General features: G+C 39.5%; 1 protein-coding gene across 1 annotated transcript in view; it reads left to right on the plus strand.

Annotated features, from left to right (window-relative positions):
* Positions 1–16,549, plus strand: part of arhgef3l (Rho guanine nucleotide exchange factor (GEF) 3, like) — a 285,898-nt gene that overhangs the window by 257,843 nt on the left and 11,506 nt on the right. The window contains exon 12 of the mRNA XM_039774983.1: positions 1,346–1,535. Coding sequence (XP_039630917.1) covers positions 1,346–1,535 — 190 coding nt within the window. The remainder of the gene's footprint in view (positions 1–1,345; positions 1,536–16,549) is intronic.

Genomic DNA, 16,549 nt, shown 5'->3' on the forward strand with positions numbered 1-16,549 from the left:
ATTTTAAAAAGCAGATGAGTTAGTTAAGAGGTTCGCAGATAAAAGCTGTAGGGATGAACTTACTTTGAAGGCTGGGCAAAGAGTTTGGCAGGCAATTAGAGATATTTGGTTATGGGTTCCAACACAAAAACTGGCACCTAGATATAGTGCTCTCAGACTTGGCCCTGTGTCTTACAGCCTGTTTCTACTTGCTGACTTCAAGATATTTTCCACGTTCCATGTGTCCAAATTAAGGCTGGTCCATTGCAGTGCTTATACCTTCCTTATAACCCACCTCTTGCAATTTCAGCAGGTAGGACTAAAGAATATGAACTTCAGTTTGTGGTGGATTCTAGGATGCAAGGGTTTTCTGTGGGGTATTAAGTTCATTGGAAAAGCTATAGGCCTCAGGATCATTCCCATGTCTGGTTTGATGCCCTGAATTTGTTGGCTTGCTTTTATAGTAAATTCCAGTTGAAACCTGATGGACATACCCAGAGGCCGTATCATTGACATGGGAGTTATTTGATGATTTTATTTTTGTTTCTATTTTTTGACGTCTTATTTTTTCCATTTAGATAAGTCTTTCACTTGATTTCGTGTTTTTGTACGTCAAAGATTTATATTTTGGTGTTCATGTTTTGCTAAGACAATTCCCCTTTGAGTTTAGTTATTTTTTGTAATGTTTTAGCTGTAGTTTTTGTGTATTATGTCCACCACTATTTTGTATAATTGTCATTATGATAGTGCCATTGTTGAGTTTTCTTGGAAGTCGTGACTTTAATCAACACAATGGGTTTAAAGGTCGATTGAAAGTTCATTTTAGTATCTGAACTGGGGATTCCAAACCTAAAGGCAATCCTTGTTACTCTTGATCTAGTAAACTTATTTTGGTACTGACCTTTGCTTGTTTTTGACTTCATTTTTTGCATCACACTTTGGCTTTAATCAATATCCTTTGATCTCCCAGTTTTGATTTTTCTTCCTGAACTTAATTATGCTTAATTACGCTGACACAACACAGTGTTACATTAAAGCTGATTTACAACATTTCCTATGTTTAAGTACCATAGTACACAAGATAGGGTTACACTGTCATTTCTTATTAAAAAAATGCATTGTTCTCCACTCAAACCCTTGGAGTATACAAAACTAGTCCTAACTTTTTTTTCTGGAATGTATTAAAGCAACAATTTAAAAATTTACTCTGATATTTACCTTTAATGAAATAATAAGGTTCATATTCTATTAGAGAAGATAAAGAATAATGTTTGAGTAATAATTGTAACAAACTGTTTTTATACTAATATTAGAATTCTAGTATTATACTTATTTTTTGTTAATTGCATCATTTCTTTCACTTTAGAAGTTGCATGTTTTTCTTTTTGAACTCGTCCTGGTACTGAGCCGGCCTGTCACGCAGAATGACAAACTTCAGTTTCAAGTATTTCGACAACCCATTCCTATTGGAGACTTACTCATGGAGGATCTACCTGATGGAGACACAGGGCTGGCTGGCTCTTTTCGTGGTGCATTCATCTCAGCCAATGACAAAAGTAGGTGCAAAGGATTGTTTATTAAACAATTATTTCATTACCTCATTAAAAATTATGTTTTGCCATTAGTGTTCTATATCACATCATGAAAATTGTTTACTGTTAATATTTGTTAAATTATGCAGTTTTGTTCTGCTTATGCAAACGTTTTTCATACTGTAGTTATACAAGGATACTATATGCGCAAAGAAAATAAGGAAAAGTGTGACTAAATCATAAGATTTAATGTATACTTCACATGCAGTAAGTATTATTGCTTGTTAGTGCTGTGAAATGAATAATATGAACTGTATTGAAACAAACAAATTACATGGGTTGGATATGGTGGCACTGACCAGAAAGCTGAGACAGGGCTGGAGGTGGCAGAGTTAAAGATGCTAAGATTTGCATTGGGTGTGACGAGGATAGACAGGATTAGAAAAGAGTACATTAGAGGGTCAGCTCAAGTTGGGAGACAAAGACAAAGTCAGAGAGGCAAGATTGTGTTGGTTTGGACATGTGCACAGGAGAAATGCTGGGTATATTGGGAGAAGGATGCTAAGGATAGAGCTGCCAGGGAAGAGGAAAAGAGGATGGTTTATGGATGTGGTGAGAGAGGACATGCAGGTGATGGGTGTAACAGAACAAGATGCAGAGGACAGAAAGATATGGAAGAAGATGATCGATCCACTGTGGCGATCCCTAACGGGAGCAGCCGAAAGAAGAATTGACAGAAACAAATTATTTTAAAAATTGATGAGTTTTAAAGTCATACATTTTCCTGCAAATTTATTTAATCATTCAAAGTAATCGTTCCATCAGAGTGGATCTGGTAAAAGTAAAGTAGTAAGAAATTACTAGGAGATTTTAAGTAAGGTCAAAAGTAACTGGAAAACCAAGTTAAATGTTAATCAAACACATAGGCAAATACACAGGCACAGTCATAACTTCATAAGCAGACTCTGCCCTAGCTAATAACTTTCAGAATCCTGGAAACAAGTTATTACAGTGATTCTCAAACTGTGGGGCAGGCCCCCTAGAGGGGCACAAAGTAACAAAAAGGGGGGCGCGAAGATGTGAAAAAAGAAAACAAGAATCAAAAATATGAAAAATACATCTATTGAAACCAAAACAAATTAACTTAAACTACATTCTGATACTAGAAAAATAAATATAGAGTTAGATAAATGTAGATAAAAGTTAAGTAGGTATAATAAAATATGCATGTATGATATATCATTAATTAAAAAAGCACAAATTGGTATTAGTGGGCTCCTTTCAAAAAACGTTAGGGGGGCGTGATTAAAATTGTCATGAAAACTAGGTTGCAAATACTTAAAGGTTGAGAAACACTGAGTTATTCAGTGCCTTGCTCAGTTTTTTGCTTAGCATCCTAATGAACTATTGCAATGATCAGAAGCTCTGAGTGAAAAAACTGAAACAACTAGACACAACTGTCAGAATCTTACTTACTTAAATTCAGAGTTTTATACAGCTAAATGAAAAATATGCAAACCCTAAATTCTTCAATGAGTAAAGATGAATTGCAAGCAGCTGCAGCTTTCTTCAACCAAATCATGTTTTAAAGATCTTGTATTTGTACTGTAGGACAGTATTTACAATTCTGTTGATATTCTTGATATATTTTTAATGGAAACATATTTGAACAGCTTTCTTAAAATGAAAGACTTCCTTCATGAAAGTGAGAAGACTGTGGTAGTGTTTTTTTCTAGATAAAAAAAGTTTTGAACTCTCAGTCCTTAGGTTTGAATTCTGTTTATTCAGAGAGCTGGCATAATTTCAGTCAGTCAGTCCTAGTCCAACCCGCAATACTCTAACAGAGGGCCATGGGGGTCTGCTGGAGTCATTCCCAGCCAGCACAGGGCAAAAGACAGGAACAAATCCTGGGGAGGGTACCAGCCCAGCACACACACACACCCACAAGCACACACTAGGGACAACTTAGGATCGCCAATGCACCTAACCAGCATGTGTTTGGACCATGGGAGGAAACCGTAGCTCCCGGAGAAAACCCATGCAGACACAGGGAGAACATGCAAACTCCACATAGGGAGGACCCGGGAAGCAAAACCAGGTCTCGTTACTGTAAGGCAACAGCACTACCACTGCGCCACTGTGTTGCCCTGGCATAATTTCATCTTCCTCAAATTATATTTCATTTTTTTGCTGTCTCTGAATGATAGCAGCTATTGGTTTATTGAATGTGTTTAATGTTTTCATAATGTTTCAAGAATCTTAACTCGCAGAAATTAGCCACTACGCAAGCAATTTATGTTTCAGTTAGCTACCATATGTTAATCAAGGCATTTGTGTGATATAAATCATGAGGACTGATCAAAATGCAACAGTGTTGAATAATTAATATAAGTAATCTTATACATCAGTGTTATTTTCATAAATGGTAGGCAACAAGTGGAAAAAAGAAAAACTAGGACGGTATTTTATTTTATATATACAATTCTTTGCTTCTTTTATGCTATCTATTTATCTTTTCTATGCAGGACTGTGCAAAAAGTTTAAGCCACTCAAGCAAATTATTATTAAAGCTAGTCATCTATGAATTAAGTGTTTATGTGATTGTGAAAATATTGCATAACATCAGAGAAAATAGAAAGATTAACACAGTGAAAAGTAACAAAGCTTTTGTTTTTTTTTTTTTGTTTTCCAAAATCTTTTGGGATATCTTGAACAGCTTAGGTTTTGTTCTCAGCTTTCTCCTTGGTATACCCCATTCATTACATGTTTTTGCTATATTCAACTATCTTCTTCTTCCTCTTCTTCTTTCGGCTACTCCCATTAGGGGTTGCCACAGTGGATCATCTTTTTCGATATCTTTCTGTCCTCTGCATCTTGTTCTGTTACACCCATCACCTGCATGTCCTCTCTCACCACATCCATAAACCTCCTCTTAGGCCTTCTTCCTCTTTTCCTCTTACCTAGCAGCTCTATCCTTAACATCCTTTTCCCAATATACTCAACATCTCTCCTCTGCACATGACAAAACAAACACAATCTCGCATCTCTGAATTTGTCTCCCAACCGTCCAACTTGAGCTGACCCTCTAATATACTAATTTCTAATCCTATCCGTCTTAGTCACACCCAACACACAGTGCAAATAATAGCATCTTTAACTCTGCTGTCTCCTGCTTTCTGGTCAGTGCCACCGTTTCCAACCCATATAACATAGCTTATCTCACTACCGTCTTGTAGACCTTCCTTTCCACTCATGCTGTTACCTGTCTGTCACAAATTACTCCGGACACTCTTCTCCACCCATTCCACTCTGCCTGCACTCTCTTTTTCACCTCTTTTCCACAATTCCCGTTACTCTGTACTGTTGATCCCAAGTATTTAAACTCATCCACCTTCGCCAACTCTACTCCCTGCAACCTCACCATTCCACTGACCTCCCTTTCATTTATACATATGTATTCTGTCTTGTTCCTACTGAACTTCATTTCTCTCCTCTCCAGAGCATATCTCCACCTCTCCAGGGTCTCTTCAACCTGCTCCCTACTATTGCTACAGATCATAATATCATCAGCAAATATCATAGTTCACTGGAACTCCTGTCTAATCTCTTCTGTCAACCTGTTCATCACCATTGTAAATAAGAAAGGGCTCAGAGCCAATCCCTGATGTAATCCCACCTTCACCTTCAATGCATTCATCACTCCTACTGCAGACCTCACCACTGTCACATTTCCCTCGTACATATCCTGTACAACTCTTTCGTACTTCTCTGCCACTCCTGACTTCCTCATACAATACCACAGCTCCTCTCATGGCACCATGTCATATGCTTTATCCAGGTCCACAAAGACGCAATACAACTCCTTCTGACCTTCTCTATACTTCTCCATCAACATCCTCACAGCAAACATCGCATCTGTGGTTCTCTTTCTTAGCATGAAACCATACTGCTGCTCACTAATCATCACCTCACTTCTTAACCTAGCTTCCACTACTCTTTCCCATAACTTCATACTGTGGCTCATCAAATTTATGCCCCTGTAGTTACTACAGTCCTGAACATTCCTCCTTATTCTTAAATATTGGCACCATGTCAGAGGTGCCAGGGGAGACGACCCGGCCAGGACACCATGAAGGACCGGAAAAGGGCGTGCGCCCACCATGGATCACGTGGGGGCCGCCACCCTGGTTGCTTTGGGCTACGGGTACAGAGCTTTGAAGCTCCACCCTGTAGGGGCCCGTGGTCACCGCCAGGGGGTGCCCCCATGCCTTTGGAGCCCTGGACCTCAGCACTTCCGCCACACCAGGAAGTGCGGGGGGGAAGAAGAGCAGGGACACCCGGAGTGCTTCGGTGGATGCAGCCGGCACTTCTGCCACACAGGGGCGTGTCGGCAGGTGATTGCTGGATCCCACCTGGAGCACATCCGGGTGATAATAATAGGGGCCGCCTCCCTTCATTTGAGGCAAGAGTCGGGAGTGGAGTGGACTGAGCTGGAGAAGAGAGAAGGAGGCGGTCTGAAGAGAAAGGCATTGTGTGGCCAGGACTTTGGGGGTTTTGTGGTGCACTTTAAGACTGTAAATATTGTAAATAAACGTGTTTGTGGGTGACATGAACGTGTCTGCCTGTCTGTGTCTGGGCCAGTCTCCACACACCAGTACACTTCTTCTCCACTCCTCAGGCATCCTCTCATTTTCTAAGATTCCCTATAACAATCTGGTTAAAAACTCCACTGCCATCTCTCCTAAACACCTCCATGCTTCCACAGGTATGTTATATGGATCAACGGCCTTTCCAGTTTTCATCCTCTTCATAGCTGTCCTTACTTCTTCCTTGCTAATCCATTGCACTTCCTGATTCACTATCTTCACATCATCCAACCTTCTTTCTCTCTAATTCTTTTCATTCATCAACCTCTCAAAGTACTCTTTTGATCTGCTCAACACATTCTCCCCGCTTGTAAGTACGCTTCCATCCTTATCCTTTATCACCCTAACCTGCTGCACATCTTTCCCAGTTTGGTCCCTCTGTCTAGCCAATCAGTACAGGTCCTTTTCTCCATTCTTAGTGCCCAACCTCTCATACAACTCATCATACATCTTTTCTTTAGCCTTCGCCACCTCTCTCTTCTCCTTATCTCCTTGTACTCGTCTACTTTTTGCATTTCTCTGACTGTCCCACTTCTTCTTCTTCGCCATCCTCTTCCTCTATATACTCTCTTGTACTACCCCATTCAACCACCAGGTTTCCTTTTCCTCCTTCCTCTGTGCAGATGTCACACCAAGCATCCTTCTTGCTGTCTCTTACTACATCTGCTGTAGTTCCCCAACTGTCTGGTAACTCTTCACTACCACCCAGTGCCTGTCTCACTTCCTCCCTAAACTCAACCTTGCAGTCTTCTTTTTTCAACTTCTACCATTTGATCCTTAGCTCTGCCCTTACTCTCTTCCTCTTCTTGATCTCTAACGTCATCCTACAGACAACCATCGTATGCTGCTTAACTATACTTTCTCCTGCCACCATTTTGTAATCTCCAATTTCCTGTGTGCATGTTCCCCCACTCTTGTATGTCACTCTATGTTCCTCCCTTTGATTAAAATACATATTCACCTCAGCCATGTACATCCTTTTGGCAAAATCCACTATCATCTGAACTTTTTCATTGTTCTCCTTGACACCATACCTACCCTTCACCTCCTCATCTCCTCTGTTCCCTTCACCAACATGTCCATTGAAATCTGCTCCAATCACCACTTTCTGTCCCTTGGGTACACTGTTCATCACTTCATCCAACTCACTCCAAAAATCTTCTTTCTCATCCATTACACACCCAACTTGCAGGGCATATGCACTAACAACATGCATCACCACACCTCCAATTTCCAGCTTCATAATCATTACTCTGTCTGACACTCTATTCACCTCCAAAACACTCTTGACATACTGTTCCTTCAGAATAACTCCTACCCTATTTCTCCATCCACACCATGATGGAACAATTTGAATCCACCTCCTATCCACTTGGCCTTACTCCCCTTCCATTTAGTCTCTTGTACACACAATATATCAACCTTCCTTCTCTCCATCATATCTGCTAACTCTCTCTCCTTACCAGTCATACTGCCAATATTCAAAGTTCCTACCCTCAGTTCCACTCTCTTAATGTTCCTCCTCTCCTTCTGCCTTCCAGACATGTCTCCCCCCTTTTCTTCTCCTTCTTCGGCCAACAGTAGCCCAATTTCCACCAGGAGCCTGTTGGCTAACAGTATTGGTGGTGGTCATTGTTAACCCAGAACTTGACCAATCTGGTATGGAAATTTGTATTGTCTGCATATTTATTTGGTTAAATTTTACATCAGATGCCCCTCCTGATGTAACCCTTCCCATTTATCCAGGCTTAGGACCGGCACAAAGAGACACACTGGCTTCTGCATTCTCTGTGGGTTTGGTAAATTCAACCACCAACACACATTATTTCAAATTAAGAGGTAATGATTAGTTGAATCCAGACCTACTATTGGCCTTACTGTAGTCTTACCAGGTGTACTATAGTCAGCAAGAAATAATGTGTTTTGATGAGTAAATAAACACTTACTGATGAGGATTACTCTCTTTAAAAATTATTTTCTTGGGTGGCATTTAGTAAAGTACTGTATATTTAGCTTTGTACAGGGAAGCAACTGTGCTTAGTAACCAAAGTTTTAATTAAGGGTGAGTGCTGACATAACAGGCATTAATGATAATGAGCCAAGGTGAGCAGAGATGGGATGTTGAATAGATATGGGTTAGCTAGAATAGCAAGAAATTGTGTTTAGTGGAGTGACAGTTGCTTTAGTGGATGTGTAATTCTGTGAGAAAACAAGGACCAGAATTTTTCCTTTTTTGTAAGTTGGTAGAGTGTGGAGCTGTATGAGGTTGAAAGAGGAAAGAAGAGAGAAAACAATCAGTGAGGATTAAAAGTACGCTATTGTCATCGGGAATGGAGGACAGCAGCACATCCACCTCGTCAAAGAAGTTCTTTAGCAGCCAACAATGTTAATGTTAATTTAAATATTTTTCAATTACTGACAGTGATTCACTCTCAAGGCAAGCAGAACATATATTAAAAAAATTAATAAAAATTAACAAATCATGAAAATGAAAGTCTTTGTTTCATTCCACTGTGAAAGCGTCAGTCTTCTGCTGGAAATACTCTTTTCCAGGATTATTTCCACTTCCATATTCAAAACACTTCAAGCTGTATGATTTATTTTGTAATATTAAGTTTTAAAAGCACATCAATACATTTTAGTGCCTTTTTTTCTTATTTGCTAACTGGTTGTTTCTTATCCTATTAACTTATCAAACAGCTTTCATAAACTTTACCTTTCAATGCCAGATGTCAAAGTGGGGAGTGAATTTCTTTCATTATTCTCTTATCCTCACTAACACTTCTATACCTGCACCTCTGTCTGCATTCAACATGTCTCATACAGACATGGACAAATTTATAGTTCAGTGAAAAATGATTAAATGAAAAGCAATTGCCCTTATGTATACCTGTGTAAAAAGGGAAAGTACTGATTTTTTACAAAGATATTCTAAAATGGCCTGGACACTTTTGTTTTTATGCCTAGAAAAGATCACAGATTATTGGATTAGAATGATTTTACAAACTAGCTGTTTTCTTTAGATGTCTCCAATCATGCAATCAGTCATTCAGCCTATTTGAATAGAAAAAAGTAGTCACTCTGCTGTTTGGTATCATCGTGTGTCCCACATTGAGCATATACCAGAGAAAGCAAAGGAGGGAGTTGCCTAAAGAGATTAGAAAGGAAATTTTAGACAAGCAGCTTGATGTTCCTTTGAAAACAATTTCAAATATTATAATTATGCAACATTCCTGGACGCGACTGCAAGAGGAAATGTTTAATAAGAATTATTAGATAGATAGATATTAATGGTGGTTCTGTGTATTCCCACATCATTTAGCTGTTCTATACTGTTCTGTTTTTGTTTATTTGTCCTGTAATTCTATACTCAACTACAATCAAATTCATCCAGGAAGAATTGTTGAATGTTGAGTGACATTTCACTGTGTGTGATTTCATACCGATATTCTCATAATTAAGATTTTTCCAGATATCTTAGCTGGTGCAGCTACAGTTGTTCTCTGCAGATGTAGGTATTGCAGGATGGGCAAGCACACTGGTAAATCCTGATAGTGAGAATTTCGAACACCTCACCCAAGTTTATTAATCCTCAACAGATATAACAAAGACTTTTCAATTTCTTCCACTCTGTGCTTCATTGAAACCTGGCTAAATGAATATGTTCTGGAAAATGAAACTTCAGAAAATAGTTTTAAACTTCACAGAGTGGTCTGCAAAACAGAGTCTCCAAAGAAAAGAAGAGGAGGCTTAATCTGCTTTTATATTAATGAAGGCTGGCTGGTGTACCCATGTCACAGTGTTAAGTAAACACTGTAAAGTAAAATATTAATTTAAAAAATTAATTTCAAACCTTGTATTCACAGTGGGAGTTTTCCTTGTTTATTTCCTTTGGTGTTTACATTCCTCCCCAAGCCTATGTGAGTGACATGCTGCAACAACTGGCTGACCAGATAACAAGCACTGAGCAAATTTACTCAAACCCCTTTCTGATTATTTTGGGAATTTCTACAGAGGAAACCTTAGCCACAACTGGCGACTGTTCAATCAATGCTTGATTCACCTGCTCCTAATCTATAGGAAAAATTTAAACTCATCTAAGCCTGTCAATAACACTGTAAGAAGGTGAACTAAAGCTGAAGCTACAGGTCTGTTTTGATTGTACTGACGGTGTGTATCTCCACCAAGACCCTTTTTAAAATGCTAAGCAACAAACCATGGTTCACAGCAAGACTCAGGGAGCTCCATCAAGCCATGGAAATTGTCTATAGAACTGAGGACCAAGCACTTTTAGGCAGGCAAGGAACACACTGTCAAAAAAATTAGACTGGCTAAGAAGAGCTAATCTGAAAAGCTAAAAAATATGTTTTCAACCATTGATTCCTCTTCAGCATGGAATGGTCTGTAAGATATCACCAATTACAGGCAATAACACATCCCCCAGCTTTGATAAGAATAATCAACTGGCTGTTGACGTGAATGACTTTTACTGCAGGTTTAATAAGTCCATGGTCACACCCCATATTAGCTCCAACCCTCCCAGTTTCCAAAGAATCATGACCTTCTCCCCAACTAGAGCACCCGGAGGAAACTTACGCAGACACGGGGAGAACATGCAAACTCCACACAGGGAGGACCTGGGATTCAAACCCAGGTCTCCTCACTGTGAGGCAGCAACACTACCACTGCACTACCCATTCAACAAATCATTAATAATAAAAATGCATTTTATTTATATAGCACCTTTCCAATGGTCAAGACACTTCACAGAGTCACACAAAGAACAAGTTATACAATGCATTTAATAAAATAAAGAAAAAATAAAAAAAAGTAAACTACTAAAATTCAATACTAAAACAAAGCCTCAACAAGTAACATAGTTTGTGATATAACACACATAGAAATTATCCTGAGTATCTGGAAAGAGAGGTAAACAGAAAGAAGTGGCAGACTGTTAGGTTAAGTTAAAAGCCTTGCTGAACAGATGAGTTTTAGCTGCTTTTTTTAAAGAATGGAATTGAGTCTGCCGATCTAATTAATTTTGTGAGGTCATTCCAAAATCTGAGTGCTATACACAGAGTGCAGGTTAGTGTGGGGCACAACAAGATTGCCAAAATCAGAGGACCTTAGTGGATAAACAGTACCATAGTGATGGAGTAGGTCACTGATGTAGTCCAGTGCAAGACCATTATAAAGCTTTGTAGGTCATTAATACAATTTTAAATTCAATCCTGTAAAACACAGATAGCCAGGGAAGGCAAAGCCAAGGATATGTGTTATGTGCTCTCTGTTGTTCTTTGCATTAGAAGAAGGCGTGATGGGATCACTATCAAAAGTGTCTAGAAAGGAGTTCACTTTCTAAGTTGTGCTTTAAGTGCCAATTTGCAGCAGTTCAGTTTTGTTGCAATTTGTTTTTAACGATTTTGGCTCCATCCAGGTTTAAATTTGACTGAGGCAAGGGTTGAGTTGAGAAACTTTTGAAGAAGTAAAGTTGAGTATCATCTGCATAAAAATGATAACCCAGTCCAAATGTGCGAATAATATGGCCAAGGGGAAGCATATAGATACAGAAGAACTGAGGGCTGAGGACAGAGCCCTGAAGAACTCCTTGTGTGAGTGGCACTAAGCTGGACCTTCTGTTGGGAAGATTTGAGAAACTCCTACCTATCAGTTAGATAGGACTTAAACCACTGGAGGGCAGTACCAGAGATACCAATAATGTTCTCCATTCTCAAGAGCAATGTCATGTCTGACAGCATCAAATGCTGCAATAAGAACATAATTAATATACAGGTTTATACAGAGTCTGCTACCATAATCAAGTTACCCAAACTGCATGGTGGCACAGTGGGTAGCGCTGCTGCCTCGCAGTTAGGAGATCCAGGTTCACTTCCTGGGTCCTCCCTGCATGGAGTTTGCATTTTCTCCACGTGTCTGTGTGGGTTTCTTTCCACAGTCCAAAGACATGCAGGTTAGGTGCATTGGCGATCCTAAATTGTCCCTAGTGTGTACTTGCTGTGTGTGTATGCTTGCCCTGCGATGGGCTGGCACTTTGCCCTGGGTTTGTTTCCTGCCTTGCGCCCTGTGTTAGCTGAGATTGGCCTCAGCAGACCCCCATGACCCTGCAGTTAGGATATAGCGGGTTGGATAATGGATGGATGGATAGTTACCTGAAGCAGAGTAGTTTCATAGCCTTGGTGCCAGATGTTGGGTGAGATGGTCAGGCATTCACAAGAGCCTGATACAAGATTTCTTCTATGACCTGGAGGGCGTTGTTAATGTTTGGCCATAGCCAGCGGCTTATTTTGCCCCAGATCTCAAAGGCCTCAGACTTTCACTGCGTCCATTCCCTTGCCTGCTGGTTCAAAGTAACACCATAGGGGTTTAGGATCTCCGCGTTAAGGGTATCATAGTCAAGAGCCTCTTTCTTGGGGAGGTCGTAATAGGTGTAATAGTCGCACCCTTGAGATATGGTGTGATTATGTTCGCTCACTCCGGCTTCAGCCAAAGATTGCGCACAGCAGTGTGCTCAAAAATCAATAAATAGGACTCAATATCATCCACCTCTGCCAAAGCTACTAAAGGAGGAGGTGGTTGAGCAGCCTTCATTTTTACTACTTCCTTTGCCACAAGACGGGCTTCAGGTTCCACCAATTGTGTCCTGGGGCCTTATGCATAACGCTGTGCATAAAATTCACACTAAAACATGGCGTATGGACAAAAGTGGAAATGTGTGTATGCACAAAAAAATCCAGCTACATAAATCTGTGCGTAAGCCAACATACATGTTCTTCCGTTCCATAAATCCTGGTCAGCGTGAAAAGTAACGCATGTGCACACGCCTTCCACCACTCCCCAACTCCTTCCAAAATTACGCCTCTTAGAATATGCAATTCAATATAAATAGCTCTTAAGCTCAGCATTCTGTGAAAAGACAATGGCAAAAGCGAGGGGGAAATAGAAGAATTTCAGCGAATTCCAAGTGGAGGCAAGGAAAAACATACAATTTGTTGGCCTAATCAGTGATATAAATAACAAAAGGAAGTTGATCGAGTAACAGAGTGTCGGAGAAACTCAAAAGTTCAAGTTCAGAAAGTCGCAAAGTGTCTGAAATAAATAAGAAGTGATCAGATATCAAAGTCGCTGTGAAAAGGCAAGTCGTAGACCACCGTCTGAGTGTCATATGGAAGCGTATTAGGGTACAGAGAAAAGAGAAACAAAATAGGGATAATGTCCAAATGTCAACTTTAATCTTGAAATCTCCACTTTAATCATGTACTTTATTTTGTTATCAAAGTAGAACATCAAAAACATCTTCTTAAAATCGTTTAATGTACTAGTTTCTCAGATCCCATCATAACTAAAGTAGCACATTAAATGCTTCTTTCTATGTGTTCTTTTATGTGCTCTATGTGTGTGAATCACTATGTACTTCTTAAATGGGCTTTCTCTTCCACTGACAGGACACAGAATACATTAATTCATGATATTACAGCTCTCTGAACAATTTAAATATTAAGATGTATACTTGATATCATATTGCCAAATAAATATGCACACAACAATACAAATTTCCATACTGGATTGTCAAGCCCTGGGTTAACAACGACCGCCACCAGCACTGTTAGCCAACAGGGTGCTGGCGGAAATTGGGCTACTGTTGGCCAAAGAAGAAGAGGGGGAAGACGTGTCCAGAGGCAGGAGGAGTGGAGGAAAGTAAAGAGAGTGGAGCTAAGGGTAGAAACTTTGAATGTTGGCAGTATGACTAGTCAGGGGAGAGAGTTAGCAGATATTATGGAGTGAAGGAAGGTTGATATATTGTGCGTGCCAGACTAAACGGAAGAGGAGTAAAGCCAGGTGAATTGGAGGTAGATTCAAACTGTTCTATCATGGTGTGGATGAGAGGAGAAATTGGGTATGAATTATTCTGAAGGAACAGTATGTCAAGAGTGTTTTGGAGGTGTATTCAGAGTGTCAGGCAGAGTAATGATTATGAAGCTGGAAATCGGAGGTGTGATGATAAATGTTGTTAGTGCATATACACCACAAGTTGGGTGTGCAATAGGTGAGAAAGAAGATTTTTGGAGTGAGTTGGATGAAGTGATGAACAGTGTACCCAAAGGACAGAAAGTGGTGATTGGAGTGGATTTCAATGGGCATTTTGGTGAAAGGAACAGTGTAGATGAGGAGGTGATGGGTAGGTATGGTGTCAAGGAGAGGAATGAAGAAATATTTATTGATATTCAACCCAGCAGTACCTTGGATCCAGCTGCACAGTCAATATTCTAGCTGCCCGATGAACCAACATATAATCATGACCAGTAAATGTGGGAGAATGCTGCATTGCTGACTCATCTCTTAACTTGGCAAAATATGACAGTACTTTCAACCCGGCTGTACATCCAATATCTTTCCTACATGCCCTAGTAACTCACAAATCATTGATCTTTGAAATTCATTCATTCAATTCACTCTCCTAAGAGTTCAATTCTGTCAGCTTTTGCTCAAAGCAGCCATGGAGGGATTCCTTATTCATAAGCCCAACAAAATGGGTTGGGAGGGTGAGTAAATAAATGAAGCAGATTACTGGTAGCCTAGTAACATTCCCGTATTTAACCAATGACCCATTCTATCTTATCTTTTAAACTGGCCAATCATGGTGAGTATTTTCCAATTGTTTCTGGTCCAGCCCCTCATCAATACTCCACCCCAACCAATAAACACAGAAACATCACAAGTGGGGAATAATTATAGATGTTCTCATACCTTAATCAGTCAAGGTGAGGTCCCTTCCCCTCAACATTTACTTTTTATTAGCGATCCTTATATAAATACTAAATGACAGACAGACATAATTGGTATTAATGCATTAAAATGCATCAGAACAGGAACTTAATAATCTTTCTTCTTAAGTGAATGGCACAAATTTAACTGGAAGCACAACACAATTTATTTCAGAATTGTTTTTGCAAAATGAGACACTACGTTTTTCTGCACATTCATTTTGTGTGAATCATTTCACTCATCACTATTCTCAAACCATTGGAGAACTCAGAAATAATATTCAGAGACCTAAATAAATGTAATAATAAGATTAGTTGTAGTAGGAGTAACTATAGGTTCCAGCTCCAAATCCCCAATAATTCTGATTTAAAGCATAAGTTTGGTATTTTTCAGGTCAAAGTTATTTCTTCACAATCATGGTATAAATTAATTTGGCAAGTGAAATTGCATTTTAAAGTTAGGTATATTTTATAAATTAAACAAATAAACAGAAAACTGACCTGTTCTTGCACTTTATACTGAAGCTATTAGGTACCAGGGTCCCAATTTGGAAAAAAGCATTAAAACCTAACAAAAACATACATTTTTCACCACCAGAAATGTTATTGAGTTTTCATCCATATCTTGAGATTGCACATAATTTGCAAAACAGCATATCCATGCCATTTTTAATTGTAAACAGCAAAACATGTTTATGAGACTCAGCCATTTTAAAAGGAGACTGAACGGGCACTTTACTTTGCTGCTTGTTTTCCTCCATGGTAACCTTTCACGGCCAGGGACACAGATTCACCCCAGAAAGTTATCACCAAGCACTGCTACTAACATACGGTGGTGTGAAAAACTATTTGCCCCCTTCCTGATTTCTTATTCTTTTGCATGTTTGTCACACAAAATGTTTCTGATCATCAAACACATTTAACCATTAGTCAAATATAACACAAGTAAACGCAAAATGCAGTTTTTAAATGATGGTTTTTATTATTTAGGGAGAAAAAAAAATCCAAACCTACATGGCCCTGTGTGAAAAAGTAATTGCCCCCTGAACCTAATAACTGGTTGGGCCACCCTTAGCAGCAATAACTGCAATCAAGCGTTTGCGATAACTTGCAATGAGTCTTTTACAGCGCTCTGGAGGAATTTTGGCCCACTCATCTTTGCAGAATTGTTGTAATTCAGCTTTATTTGAGGGTTTTCTAGCATGAACTGCCTTTTTAAGGTCATGCCATAGCATCTCAATTGGATTCAGGTCAGGACTTTGACTAGGCCACTCCAAAGTCTTCATTTTGTTTTTCTTCAGCCATTTAGAGGTGGATTTGCTGGTGTGTTTTGGGTCATTGTCCTGTTGCAGCACCCAAGATCGCTTCAGCTTAAGTTGACGAACAGATGGCCGGACATTCTCCTTCAGGAGTTTTTGGTAGACAGTAGAATTCATGGTTCCATCTATCACAGCAAGCCTTCCAGGTCCTGAAGCAGCAAAACAACCCCAGACCATCACACTACCACCACCATATTTTACTGTTGGTATGATGTTCTTTTCCTGAAATGCTGTGTTCCTTTTACGCCAGATGTAACGGACATTTGCCTTCCAAAAGTTCAACTTTTGTC

Source organism: Polypterus senegalus, chromosome 13 (genome assembly GCF_016835505.1).
Source record: "Polypterus senegalus isolate Bchr_013 chromosome 13, ASM1683550v1, whole genome shotgun sequence".
Classification (NCBI taxonomy): domain Eukaryota; kingdom Metazoa; phylum Chordata; class Cladistia; order Polypteriformes; family Polypteridae; genus Polypterus; species Polypterus senegalus.